Consider the following 14,788-nt stretch of genomic DNA (forward strand, 5'->3'; position numbering starts at 1 on the left):
TGTAGCTCAGTGGTAAAGCCTCTCAAGGTATAATCTCCAGTATGGCTGAAACACAAAAAGAGAAAGCAAAAATAAATAAATAAATAAATAATTGCTAATTGCATTATGTAATCCTGGATTGGGTTCTGGATCAGAAAAATAAGATATTATTGGAATAGTTGGTGAAATTCAAGTATAGATTGTATGATAGATACTGATATTATACCAGTGTTAAATTTTCTATTTTTGATAAGTAAAAGAATGGCCATGTTCTTAGAAATATGCTGAAACCATACAGGTATGGTTGCGCACATTTGAAATCCCAGCAGTCTGAGACAGGAGGATCACAAATTTGAGTTCCTCCAGAGTAATTTAGTGAGACTATGACTCAATAAACATTAAAAAGGTTTAGGAACATAGCTCAGTGTAAAGATGTTGGGTTTGATCCCTATTATCACAAAAGGGGCTGAGGTAGGGGAAAGGAAGAAGAAAGAATAAAAGAAATACACAGTGAAACCACTGTTAATGGTACATGTCTGTAATTAGGGAGGATAAGTAAGGAATATTGCAAGTTCAAAGCCAGACTTCTCTACATATTTCATGAGACCCTGTCTTATTAAAATAAAATGGACTGAGAATGTAGCGTGTTGATGCAGTGCTTGCCTAGAATGTGCGGAGTCCTGGTTCAATCGGGGCGGGGGGGATGAGAATTGAGTAGAAATGGTCCCACAATCTGCACATATTTTCAAGTGGCTCTGGGGGGAAAAAGTGTTTGAATTATTATATTATTATGACTTTAAACATTTGAAAGTGCTTTACAATAGAAAGTTAAGGGCCAGGGATTTGGCTCAGCAGTAGAAGCGCTTGCCTGACCAACACGAGGTTGTGAGTTTGATCCCCAGTAGAAAAAAAAATAGAAAGTTAAAAATGTTCATTGAAAAACTACAAAGAACTGCTAATGTAGCAGCAACCAAATAAGAGAGCCAGAAAGGAAGTTGAGATTAAATAATTTGAATTTAATATTAAATGGGATTAATTCTAACCAAAGCACTTGTTTTTCTCCCCTTGAAGATCTTTTCTCAGCATTCCACAGGAATGTGCTCACCTTGGCACAGTGATTTTTATTGTCCTAACTGGACAGAAACCAGGTATCTGGGATTCCAGCTTGTAGCCTCCTCTGGTGAAGAAGTACTTGCTTTCATTTTTGGTGGGATCAGCTGGATCTTCTGTGTTCACTCTGGATGTTGTGATCACACTTGGATCTCTCCTATCCCATTCACCTATGAAATTTCTTGGTACAAGCTTAGAGACATAGTATTCATTGAGAGAACAGGATCCTCACTTTATAATTAAAACTTCAAATTGTATTTGTTTTTGAGACAGTCTTGCTATGTAAGTTCAGACTGGCCTCAAACTTCAGGAGGCTAGGCAGAAGGACTGCCATGAATTTGAGGTTAACCTAAAAACTACATTGTGAGACCCTGTATGATCCTGTGTCATAAAACTTTTTAAAAAAGGAGCCTCTTACCCATATTAGGAGTCATTTCCCATCTCCTATCCCTGATCTTACTCCACAAATCACTATTCTACTCTGTCACTATGGATCTTCCTCTCAACATTTTATATAAATATAGTTGCACAATGTGTTGCTTTTTGTGTCTGGCTTTTTGCACGTAGCATATTTTCATGTTAAAACATGAATCACTACTTCATTTCTTTTTATGACCAAGTAATACTATACACAGATACCACCTTTTATCTAGCCATTTGTTATTTAGCAGACAATTGGGGGTGTTTCTACTTTTTGGCTATTATGAGTGATGCTGCCATGAACATGGATACACATGTCTTTGGGTAGATACACATTTTTCCGTTCTTTTGGATGTGCCCCTAAGAGTGAAATTCCTGGGTTATACAATAACTCAGTGTTTAAGCTAAGCATGAAGGATTATTGCAAGTTTGAGACCAGCCTGCATTGCAAAGTGAGCCCAAAGCTGAATAGTGACACCCTGTCTGAAAAAACCACCTCTCAGTTTTTAATTTTTTTTTTTTTTTTATTGGTACCGGGGATCGAACTCACGACTACCTGCTTACAAGGCAGACGCTTATGCTGCTGAGCTAAATCCCCAGCCCCCAGTGTTTAACTTCTTGAAGACTGCCAAACTGTTTCCTAAATCAGTACCAACATTTTACATATCCAACAGAGATTTTAAAAAGTTTCACTTGGTCTACATCCTCGTCAGTATCTATCTCTTTTATTACAGCTATCATAGTGGGTATAAAGTGGTACTTCATAGTTTTGATTTTCATCTCCCTGGTGCCCAGTGATGTTGAACATCTTTTCATGTGCTTATTGGCCTGGTTTATATAATTTTCTTTGAAGAAATGTCTTCAGATTCTTTGTCCATTTCTCATCGGATTGTCTTTTTATTGTTGACTTATGTGTTCTTTATTCAAACATAATTTGAAATATTTTCTCTCATTCTGTGTTGTCTTTTCATTTTCTTTTTTCTTTTGGTACGAGGGATTGAACTCATGACCTTGCATTTGTCAGGCAGGCGATTATGCCGCTGAGCTGTATCCCCAACCCCCAAAAGCTGACTGTGCTCATTTTCTTGATACAGGGCCTTTGCTGCACAAATTTATTTTAATGACTTCCAGTTTATTTTTTCTTGTGTCTGTTGGGCTTTTAGTGATGTGTCTAACAAATCAAGATCATGAAAATTTAAACCTGTCTTCTAAATATTTTATTCTTTTAGGTGTATGTCTTTGATCCATTTATAGGTGGTGTACAGTTGGTGTCCAACTTCATTCTTTTGCATGTAAACATTCAGTTGTCCCAGCATCATTTGTTGAAAAGACTATTCTTTCCCCATTGAGTTGCCCTGGCACTCTATAGAAATCAACTCTAAATGTATAGATTTATTTATGAACTCTGTTCCATTGATCCAAATGTCTTGTGCCAGTACCACTTTGTAACAAGTTACGAAATTGGGAAGTGTGAGTCTTTCAACTTTGTTCTTTTTTTAAGATTGTTTTGGCTATTCCAGGCCCTTTGCATTGCCATATTGATTTTCAAATCTACTGCCACCTGTTTTTATAAATAAAGTTTTATTGGAACACAGCCACACTCATTCATTTATGTATTGTCTGTCTGCTTTAGTGATTCAAGAACAAAATTGAGTGATTCAGACAGAGACCATATGGCATGCAAAGCCTAAAATATCTCCTATCTGGTCCTTTACAGAAAAAAGTTGTCAACTTTAGATGGAGCAAACTCATGCTTTGAAGCACCAGGAGACAAAGTAGGAGCAGTCATTAATTTACTTAAAATTTTAAGTAAATAGTGAGTACCTGCTATATGCCAGGAGTGTTCTAGACACTGAGAGAGGAACATAGGAACACATAAGTCCAACACAGTTCTGGTCTCTTGAAGTTTCTTGCCACAGCCTATAAAATTCCTTAGGTTGTGGCTCTGTTCACATTTGAGCCTATCTTGTTCATCTCTTTTCTCTTCATCATTTGCTGTGGCCACATTGCCTTCATTCTATTTCTATAGCATACCCTGCCTATGCTTTTGCATCTTTGTGCTTGTTCTTCCCTCCCTCTGGAATGTTTTTCCTTCAGATCTCTGTGTAACTTACTGCTTCTCAGCATTCAGATTTCTCCTCAAATATCACTCCCTCAAAGAGACTTTCTCTGACCACTGGAATACATCCAAAGTATGTCCTACACCATATTATATTTTGGTTTAGACTTTGTTTTTTATGGCACTGGGGATCAAATGCAAAGGTACTCTACCCCTGAGCCATATCTCCAGCCCTTTTATTTTTTATTTTGAGACAGGTCCTGATAAGTTACCCAGAACTTATGGTCCTTCTGCCTTAGCTTCTCAAAGTGCTGGGGTTATAGTCACAGTCTGAACTCATGTAGTTGATTTGTCTTTTTTTCTCCCTTTTCCATGAAAGTTCTCTTTCTTACCACAGTTTTGCATGTATAAGATTGCATGTATAAGATTATCTAGTATCAGGCTGGAAGCTAGCACAGCTTTTGCAGGGATAGGCTGCAGTTGTATAATCTTAGTAAGGAAAAACTTTCTAGTGTGAGTTATGGTTGTTGCCTTGCCTCACTATCATATAAATATTTAGAATTTTAGCTAAAACATACAGAAGTTTAGATCTGAGAACAAATATAATCATTCTGGAAGCATTAATGCATTTCTCAGATTATATTTGAGAGCCTGAGCTCTTGAGTTACAATCCTGCATCCTGTCTGTTAGCTGTGCCATGTTAAGCAGGCTGCCTAACCTCTCTTAACATCTTTTTGCGCAACGGGGTGAGGGGTAATACTCAGAATTGCGCTCAGAATGTCATGCTTGCAAGGTAGGTGCTGCGCCACTGAGGTAAATCCCTGACCCCAACAATGTTCTTTTGTTGTTGTTTTCCCTGAGGTAAGGTATTTATTGTAGAGTAGTGTATTCATTTCTTATTGCTACCATCACAAATTACCACAAACGTAGTGGTGCTCAAAACAATGTAAATTACTGTCCTGTAGTTCTATAGATGAGAAGTTTGACACAGGTCTTACTGTCTAAAGTCAAGGTATTGACAGTCATAGCTGGAGAATGCAATCCATCTTCTTGCTATTGCCACCTTCTAGAGGTTACCCCATCTCTTGGCTCCAAACCTCTTCTTCCTCTGTCTTCAAAGACAACAGTAGTGGCCCAGTCCCCTATATACCGGACCATCTCCTAGTCTGCAGCCAACAGAGATTTATTCAGTTGATTAAATTGGGCCCACCTAGATAATCCAGGATAATTTCTCCATCTCAGGGTCCTTAACCTTAATCACGTCAGCAGAGCCCTTTTGCCACCTAAAATAATTTATTCACAAGTTTCAGAGAATTAGGACATGGACATCTATAGAGGGCCATTATTTTGCCTACCACATGTGCTCAGCACTTTATAAGCCCTCACTAACTGGCAGTCATTTAAGGCTTTTGATTCTCTGGGAGATTCCAGGCTAAAGCTGTGACACCTGGGCACAATTAATTTACAGCCTGGTGGGAAAATGAGAGGACTAGGGACAGAAGTGATCCTGACCCAGAAAGAACTGTGGGGTTTCATTTGAGTGCTAGGGGAAGGCAAGAAGCCTCAAGTCAGCAAGTAGTTTGCCAGATTTGAGCAAAGCATGTGTCAGTCATGTATACAAGTAGAGAACTGGGAAGAAATGACTTTCCACCTACATGAGAATCCTTACAAGGAGTAAGAGGGAAAGAGAAAGCAGAGGAACCATCTTTCCAACTAGCTATCGAAGATCAACCTTATTCATATCTTTTAAATTCTTCCCACTCATCCCACTGGACTCATTTGCTCATTTAGGCAGTAGATACCTGCCAAGCACCGTGCCTGGCTTTGGGAATGTGGTAAACATAATCCACAAAGTCCAGTCTCAGGATTCAGTCTAGGGAAAGAAAACAAGCACATTAACACAGAGCTATACTGTGGTGTGACAGTAGGATCCCACAGGAAGGGCTCCTTCCTGCTCCTGCTCAAATTCACCAGAAGGAAGGCATCTTGAAGGAAGTACCTACAAACTGAGACCTGGAGAATAGATTGGAATTATTGTTTAGGATACTTTGTGCTACAAGTGAACATTCTAATTCACATTGCCTTAAACAATAATGAGCTGATTGGTCACCCAACTGGAAGCAGAGGAGTAGATAAATGTCAAGGTTGGTTAGTCTGATCATTCTGACTCCATTTTTCTTTGATTTCCTTGCTTAAGTTCTCTGTTTTACCTCCTTCATGATGGTAAAATGTGTGCAGCAATTTCAAGTGTCAATCAGTATCCTCAGCACTCAGAGAAAGAAAGGCATTTCTCCCATAGGGTCTTCTAAGAATGAGAAAGATTTCCCAGAAGCTCATTGCACTTGTTCCTACTTACATCTGATTGTGGTCATAGATGCACTTTAGAGTCCATTCTTGTAACAAGGTGAATGCCATATTTGGATTAAACTTAAGTTCCTAAACTCATCACAGCAAGGACAGTGGATCTGCATTTCCTGAAACACATGGTTTGATTTGGGGAAAGAAAATAATACTTCAGTGTATATCACAGTGCATCAGGGCTTGGTGTCATATACCTGTCATCTCGGCATTTGGAAGACTGAGGCAGGAGGATTGCCACAAGTTTTGAGGCCAACCTGGGCTATGTAATGAGTTAAAGTCCAGCCAGAACTACACAACAAATCCCTGTATCAAGAAAATTTTTTTTAAAAATAGTGCTGTTTGAATAAAAGAAAGTAAAGAGCAGAAAGAAGAGTATGTTGCAATGGTCAGAGATTTACTCTCCTACCGTGGAAGACACATGTCTGCTCCTTTATGCCTCCTGTTCATGAATTGTGTGTCCTCAGAACTATAGTCTTGCTGTGATTTCTGTGCGTGCTTTCAGCTTCATTGTCTGCTATTAAATAGTTCAGTCTCTCCATGTTTCTCAGTTCACATCTCCAAAATCAAGACCATAGCCCATTCTCCTTGCATGAAGTAATCTTCCATAGACCAGGGACATTACTTTGTACACTGGCATACCCTAGCATCTGAACAGTACTTGCCATGTGCCATGTTATAAGTGCTTGATAAATATGTTCTAAATTAATGCAAGATTATCCTTTTGATAGACCAGATGATCCTCTCAGCAAATTTTCTATAGCAAGGGCTGTCCCTTGAAGGGACTGTTGACATATCGCTTTTAATAGTAAAAGATCTTTTGGACCTCATTCTACTACTTAACTACTATCTGAATTTTAGTTAACTTTTCTGCAAAATGGGATTGATGAAATGTGTCCTTTAAATCTCCAAGTGTCAAATGGAATTGTGAGCATGAAAGTACTTTATATATTGTAAGATGGCAAGCAATTTAGTCAGTTCTGGCTATCAACATGTCTCTAGAAAACACTGAAGATAAAAAGGCCAGTTCATGTGCTCAGTTCTACTTCTCAATATTGACTTCCCTAGGAGAACCTCTAACTAGCTGTCTTCTTGTTCCTTTCCATTTGTTTCCCCAGGGTCACTCAGGATGTGTCAATTGTCTGGAGTGGAATGAAAAAGGAGAGTAAGTATGATCTAGCGGGTGGTGGAGAAGAGGGTAAGGGGCCATGGAGAAGAGGATTCCTTCCTCTAAGGTGATCTAAGGAACAGAGCAAATCAAAGTAAAGAGACACCATTGCCCTTCTTAAGCGTGCCCCGTAATTACCAACACCCAGTTAAACCGTGATGCAAAGATGGATGACCATCCAAGCTCTGTTTTTTTAAAATAAGTCAATATATTAGGCATACTGAGAAATTCTTAGGACAAAATAGAAGAAAAACTACTAATGTTTATAAAATAACCTTAAATTCTGTCACGTTTACTGTTCTTTGAGTTCTGTGTGGCCCGACTCCTCAGCAATGTGAAAGTGGGAAAGGGACTGGGGAACTTGAGAAGAGGTCAGAGCCTCTCACTCTGCTTGTAGTTTGCTGGCCTCTGGTTCCGATGACCAGCACACAATTGTGTGGGACCCACTGCACCACAAGAAGCTGCTCTCCATGCACACAGGACACACTGCAAATATCTTCTCTGTCAAGGTGAGTGTGAAAGCCATAGCAAGTAAAAAGAATGTTGGGCTGTGGGCATTGTCCTGTTGCCATATGTGTGTCCCATGTACCCCATGGGGTCACAGATACCCTGTGGTCTGAAGTGTCTCATGTAGATTCTTGAAACCATCTCTTTTTCCATGCTTTTCTTCGTATTTTAGAGCCAAGAAGTCACCTCAGGATAGATTTATATTTATGTGAATAGTGATGATAGGGGAGTGGTTCTGAATGCGAATTTAGGAATTAGAGATCTAGGGTTGACTCCCTTGTCTGCTTCATGGAAATTGTATGAAGTAAACAAACCATCTGACCTCTCTGAATCTTATTTTCTCCTCCGTCTTTTATTTTCCCCCTCCTTTTTTATGGCACTGGTGATTGAACTCGGGGCCTTCTCACTAAAGTACATCTCCGGCTCCTTTTAATTTTTTTTCCCAGCGTCTTTTAATTTTGACAATCTTACTAAGTTGCTAAATGGCCCAGGCTTGGCTCAAACTTGTGATGCCTCTGCCTCCACCTTCCAGAGTGCTTAGATTACAGGCATGTACCACTAGACCCAACCTAAAAGGTTTTTTCCAATTTTTTTATTAGTACATGCTTATAGTACATAATGGCTATGTTCTTCATGGGGTGTTAGTATATGTACATAACACATACTCTTTTTTTCATTGCCCCCTTTCCTTCTTCCCTCTCTCCATCTTTTGCTCCCCTTCTCTTTTGCAAAAGATCTACCTAGCTTTTTCCTATTATCTTATATTTTGCTCTTTATATGTTAGATTTCTCATATAAAAGAATGCATGCAGTATTTAAACTGGTTTTTTAAAGCATCTGACACAGAGCTGGGTGTGGTGGTACACTCCTATAATACCAGCACTTGAGAGGCAGAGGCAGGAGGATCATTGCAAGTTCGAGACCAGCCTAGGCTATAAAAACTCAAGGCCAGCCTGAACTGCATAGCAAGACCCTGTCTCAAAAAGACAAAAAATAAAAATTTTTTTAAAAAAGCACAGGTTCTTTTAGTTATTCTTTCTATAAGAAATAAATCTTTCAACTTAATGGTAGAGGGGAACCAAACTAAGACGAGATTGGAAAGGCCCTTGTAGACCATTGAAGACCTGTTATGTGAACGTGACATGAGACTTACCTTTTTTGATTACAGGGAACACACTTAGGACAAATGACTAGGAGCCCACAGAAGCACATGTGGCTCTGAGGAAGGGAAGAATTGTCTGACACATAGGGCTAATTGAAAAAGGTAGAATAGCTTTCTGTGGATATGTAAATATCATAGCTTTGAGATTGTCCATTCATTGGGTACTTTGTCTGCTAAGTTTAGGGTCAGAGGAAGTAACCTGTAAGGAATGGCCTTTCCAACTCTGAAAGTCTGTAATGGAGGTATGTGACAGTAAGGCTGGCCACAGAAAACCTCGCTAATCTAAGAAATATTTTCCTCATTAATGTTAAGGGAAATGACAAAGTACCTGAACCATCAATTAGAGTAGAACTAAAAACCTACTTCTTTCCCTGAACCCTGCCTCTTTTCCAAGTTCTGATTCTCACCGGTTCCAAAGGCCCGTTCTATGCGAATTTCTCTGATATTTAAGATGAAACAGTGACATTTCATCTCTTACCTGACCAGTAGAGACCACTGCCCTTGAAAAGTGTTAGGTTCAGTATTGATCTGTGCAATCAGACTTAGGAAAGGGAACCTGAGCCATCTATTTGGCATCCTAGAACACAAAACATTAAATTCAGAGGCCAGAATTTGACACCTAATTGTAAGATTTTGAGTAAAGTGCTTATGCCCAGGTAGTCAGCCTTCTTTGTTTAAAAAAAAAAAGAAAGAAAGAAAGAAAAAGAAAAAGTAGAAAAAGATTCTGCTCTGGTTAAGTAGTCAAAACACTAGATACAGTTACACTACTTCACCCATGCACTCCCCCTGGTGGCAGCTACAGTATGTGACAGAACTGGTAGCAGCCACAGGTGATTATTTCTATCATTAGGGGAGCTAAATGCTGTCTCCAGACAGTATGAAAGACTACTGATTACCCCTAAACATAATGGAATTGTATTCCATCCATCCTTTTTCCTACTGAGCAATGAAGAAGCATATACGGAAAAAGAAAATTATTCTGCAAACATTTGAAATCAAGTGGGTCTCATCTGTTTAAATGTAGAGTGAAGCCCCACTTGGCAACACCCCTACTTAGCCTTGGTGTGATTTAAGAGGCACTTTTCAGTTAAAAAGAGAAACGACATTTTAATCTTTCGAACTCAGGGTAAGAGAAAAACCCAACTAACAGCACCTCCAAATACTTTCTTCTCAAAATTAGGTAATAGAAGCCAGGCGTGGTGGTACATGTCTGTAATCTCAGCACTCGGGAGGCTAAGGCAGGAGGATCATGAGTTCGAGGCCAGCCTGGACTACATAGCCCAAACCTGTCTCAAAGAAAAACAAAAGTTAGGTGATAGAATTAATACTTTCTAAAAAATTATTCAAAGTAGTATGACTATTTTGTTTATATTGGATATTTTCTGGAGTACTAACTTCTGGACTTCATTAGGGTGGTGGGGCTCCCTTCTTTATAATACCTGCAGAGAGGTGGATCTCTTGATGGCAGCTCTTCCCCAAGTCTAACATTTGAGTTGTGTCAACTCTGCTAGTGTAAGGAGTACTGCTAGTATTTCTGCTTGGATCTCTTTTTCTTTTTGGATTATTTCTCAGAAGTGAAACTTTTGGGTCAGAAGGTAGAAATAGTTTCTTTTATTTTTGTTACCTATTGCCAGATTGTTCTCCAGAAACAATTGAAGCAATTTGAAACACCTACTCTTTTATAACTCTGTTTTCATTGTAGAGTTTATTACTTAATTTCTAAATTGTTAAATAGCTGTCATGAGGTAGGGGATGTAGTTCAGTGGTAGAGCACATGGTTAGTATGCATGAGGCCCTGGGTTCAGTCCCTGAACCAAAAGTAAATACATAATCATCATGAGGTATTTTGGCTGTGAGAGTCAGAAATAGGTTTATTTTTTATTTTTACTTTTTTTTTTTTTTTTTTTTTGTCTTTTTTGTTTCTTCGGTACCAGGGATTGAACTCATGACTGCCTGCTTGCAAGGCAGGCGCTTATGCCGCTGAGCTAAATCCCCAGCCCCTACATTTACTTTTTTGGAGGTACTGGGAATTGAACTCACACTTGTGTTTACCAGGCAGGAACTTATACTGCGGAGCTATATCCCCAGCCCCCAGAATTAGATCTAATGTAGTCCTGTTTCATGTTAGTGTAGAACCTTAATTTTTTATTTCAATTTTTTGGGCAGGCCCAGGAATGGAATCCAGAACCCTCATGAATGCTAAGCACATGTCTTACCATTGAGCCACATTTCCAGCATCCAGATCTTTACCTTTAATGAGATTGTTTTAAGTTTCAGTAAGATAATGTAGTTTTCTTGTGTTTACTACGTGATATATTTTTAGTAAATGATAACAGCTATGATTACCATTTACTCAGCTTTTTCTTGGGGGAAGAATCAAAAGAAAAGATAGTCCAATTTGGGATAGGTCATGACCACTCTGGAAATGTAAAGGTATGTATCTTGATTTTTGACCTTTAGACTTACAGGCAACTACTCATCCAAAGTTTTTTAGGAGAATTGTCTTGATGGGCTCATTTTCTTATCTTTTTTTCTGATGTGGAGAGGGAAACGGGGTGCTGACATTCAAGCTCATCTCTTTCATTGATCATTTCTACCCCCATCACCTGCCAATGCCTTCTTCAATCTGTCCTGAGCAGTTCCTGCCTCACGCTGGAGACCGCATCTTGATCACGGGGGCAGCTGACTCCAAGGTGCATGTTCATGACCTAACAGTAAAAGAGACTATCCACATGTTTGGAGACCACACAAACCGGGTGAAGCGCATTGCCACGGCGCCAATGTGGCCCAACACATTCTGGAGCGCTGCTGAGGATGGTCTTATCCGGTAAGGTTCTGGGCATGAATTGACCTTTGCTTCCCTTACTTCTAATACAGGGTAACTCTCCATCTCATTGTGCTTCCTTTCATGAGCCTGGCCCCTTCTGCCAGCAGATTTCCAGCTTCATTTGTCTGCCTAGGGCAGATAAATGTACAAACCCTGGGAATATTTGCATACCCTACCCTCACCCTCCTCTCTCTTTACCCTGCCCTCACCTCCAGGCCCATGGGCTTTCTCTTATCACCTTCCATGCTCAGGTATCTATTGTTGCTTGGGTGTTCACACTTGCTATTTCTTTTACCTGAGATTCTGTGTCCCCAGCTCTTTCCATATCTGACTCTTTATCATCAAAAGGATCAGCTTGAGTTACCTTTTTAGAAGCACCTTGTCTGTCAACCTGTTTAAAGTAGATAGAGCCTGCCTGGCAAGTACAACGTCGTGAGTTTGAACCCCAATACCAAAAAAAAAAAAAAAAAAAAAAAAAAAAGGTAGATATCAGTAAGACCTTGTTTTAAAAAAGAAGATGGAGTGGTGGCATTTCTATAATCCCAGCACTTAGGAGGTCAAGGTAGTATGGCTGTGAGTTCAAAACCAGCCTAGACTACACACAGTGAGACCCTGTCTCAGGGAAAAAAAAAAAAAGACACTTTTCTGATTCACCAACTTAATTATATCCTCTATAACTATAATCACTACCTGCGTTATTTTATTTTTACTTGTGGGTTTACTTTTGTGTGTATGTGCACTGAGTAATAAAGTCTCCTAGAGTAACTCCAAGTCTCTGTTCTTAGTTGTGTCCCTAGGACAGTGGCTGGCACATAGAGGCATTTGACACATTTCTCTTGAACAGGTAGATGATCAGTGAGCAGATGCCTGGCGTAGGAAGAGCCAGCCAGAAATTGGAAAGTAGACTGTTTCCACTTCCAGTGCCCCATATTGTTACATTTGCTTCTGCTTCCCTGCATCCTAAAATTTTAGGTGTTGTTGCCCTTCTCTTTTTTTCCCCTCAATACTGCTACTCTAACTTAGATGCTCAAGCATGTTAACTAAGCATTTTACCAGAGAGCCATACCATGAGTGGTGTCCTACACAGTTTGTTTTTGTTTTTTGTTTTGTTTTGTGGGGTTTTGTGGGGGACACAGGATTTTATTATGTCAGCAAGGCTCAAGCAATCTTCCCATCCCAGCCTTCGCCACCTGAGCAACTGGGACTATAGGCAACTGGCTATCACTGCTCTTCTTTAAGTTGTTTCTTCAGATGTGACCTTAGAACTTTTTCCTCATTTCTTCAACCTGCTTTAATCTGCCTTCCTGAAGTAGGCCTTTGTGCTGTCTTCCTGTTATGGAGAAGTATCTAAGTCATATGAACTATAAAATAGTAATTATAAGCATGCCACTGAAGTCAGACAGAATTGGAATCCAATCCTAGGCCTTTCACTTAGTGTATGTCTGGTTAAAGTCACTTGACCCCTAAACCTTTGTTTCCTCACCTATAGAGTAGAATAATTAATCATAGTATCTCCTTTGTCAATCTGAGCATTAGAGCATTGAAATAGAGAGTATAAAACCTTAATATGATCTATAGGAGACAAAACACTTGATGGTCAGTGGAGTGACCAACTCTATGATGTACTTGTTGACCTTGACTGACTAGGCTGTGGTAGGGCCAGAAGTAGAAACTGAATGTTTAGGAATTTGGTAGGATTCTAAAGACTTAGGCATAAGCCGGGCGTGGTGGCTCACGCCTGTAATCCCAGCACTCGGGAGGCTGAGGCAGGAGGATCGTTGTGAGTCGAGACCAGCCTGGGCTACAAAGTGAGCTCAAGGCCAGCCTAAACTGCATAGTGCGACCCTGTCTCAAAGAGACAAAACAAAACAAAACAAAAAAAGACTTAGGCATAGCCCCAGTCAGGAAAGATGTCCTCAAAGCAGATGAACATAAGCTGGGTGAGAACAGATGGGATTCATATGGGCAAGGAAAAACAGAGTGGATTCCCCAGCATGAGTAAAGTTTGGGAAGGCAAGGATAAAAGTGACACAGGATTAAAGGATTCCGGTGAAACAGGTTTAAAAACCAGACTGTAGAGATTGGTAAAAGTAAACTCAAAATAAACTCATACTAAAAGTGTTCAAGAATTTGTAATTTTGGGGGCAGAAGAATGATGTAAAACTATTTTAGGATGAGCATCTGGTGAAGATGACTTGGAAAGACAAGGCGAACAGTGAAGAGATTGTTACAGATGTCTAGGCAAAAAGTGAGTGAGTGTGTGGGCACTGTCCCTCCCACTCTCCTGTGTACCTGTGTGTTGGCAGCAGGAAAGTTCCTCTGGGTGGAGCAGTGAGAGTTTGCTGCTGCTATTGGGAGTCTTGGCATTACTTTTACTGTGAGACTGACCTTGGCACTTGGTATTTCTAGGTAACTCTTAGATATTCTTCAGATTCTCTTTTCTATCACCTCCATCCTTCTTTTGTCTCATAAAAGTAATTAGTTCAGAAAGGAATGCAGCAAAGTAGTTTAACTGCAGTTTTAGTGACTTATCTGCTGTGCTAGCTGTGTCATCCAGATATCCTAGTGGTAGGATTTAATTCAATATGCATGTAAAAACACTTAGAGACAGTCCTGGGCTTTAAGCACATTTTCATGAAGAGTTTGCATTAGTGGTAGTATAATAATAGCAATAATATCCACACCTGTAAAATAAGTACAATATATATCCTAAGTAATAAAACTGTGAGAAGCCTGCTATAGGCACCTGGCACACAATGGACACTAAAAAAGGAGTGATTTTTAATTATTTACAAAGGCATCCAGTCCTCCTCCCGATCTCCTTGCCTAAGGAGTATTTGGCTCTTTCCCTTCCTTCCACACAAGGACCAGGACCATTCTCTTTTCTCTCGCAGCCAGTATGACCTCCGGGAGAACAGCAAACACTCAGAGGTGCTGATTGATTTGACAGAGTACTGCGGCCAGCTGGTGGAAGCCAAGTGCCTCACAGTCAATCCCCAGGACAACAACTGCCTGGCAGTAGGGGCCAGTGGGCCCTTCGTGAGGCTCTACGACATTCGCATGATCCATAACCACAGGTATGACCAACTTAGTCTCCCATGGACAAGTCCCTTGGCATCTGCTGCCACTTTCCCTTGTTGCCATCTCTGCTTTTTTTTATAGTATGTTTCTGTCTATGTGTATATGCCTATGAACTTTA

General features: G+C 39.9%; 1 protein-coding gene across 3 annotated transcripts in view; it reads left to right on the forward strand.

Annotated features, from left to right (window-relative positions):
- Positions 1 to 14,788, forward strand: part of Wdtc1 (WD and tetratricopeptide repeats 1) — a 61,319-nt gene that overhangs the window by 32,092 nt on the left and 14,439 nt on the right. For 2 of the 3 annotated variants that reach the window (XM_023565677.2, XM_003471287.5), the window contains 4 exons: positions 7,045 to 7,091; positions 7,492 to 7,603; positions 11,402 to 11,589; positions 14,484 to 14,666. In XM_023565677.2, coding sequence (XP_023421445.1) covers positions 7,045 to 7,091; positions 7,492 to 7,603; positions 11,402 to 11,589; positions 14,484 to 14,666 — 530 coding nt within the window. Of the gene's footprint in view, positions 1 to 7,044; positions 7,092 to 7,401; positions 7,604 to 11,401; positions 11,590 to 14,483; positions 14,667 to 14,788 lie in introns of all 3 variants that reach the window. The other variant, XM_063235855.1, reaches the window with a different exon arrangement.

Source organism: Cavia porcellus, unplaced genomic scaffold (genome assembly GCF_034190915.1).
Source record: "Cavia porcellus strain 051 isolate PalLab524CR breed Dunkin Hartley unplaced genomic scaffold, mCavPor4.1 scaffold_25, whole genome shotgun sequence".
Lineage (NCBI taxonomy): Eukaryota > Metazoa > Chordata > Mammalia > Rodentia > Caviidae > Cavia > Cavia porcellus.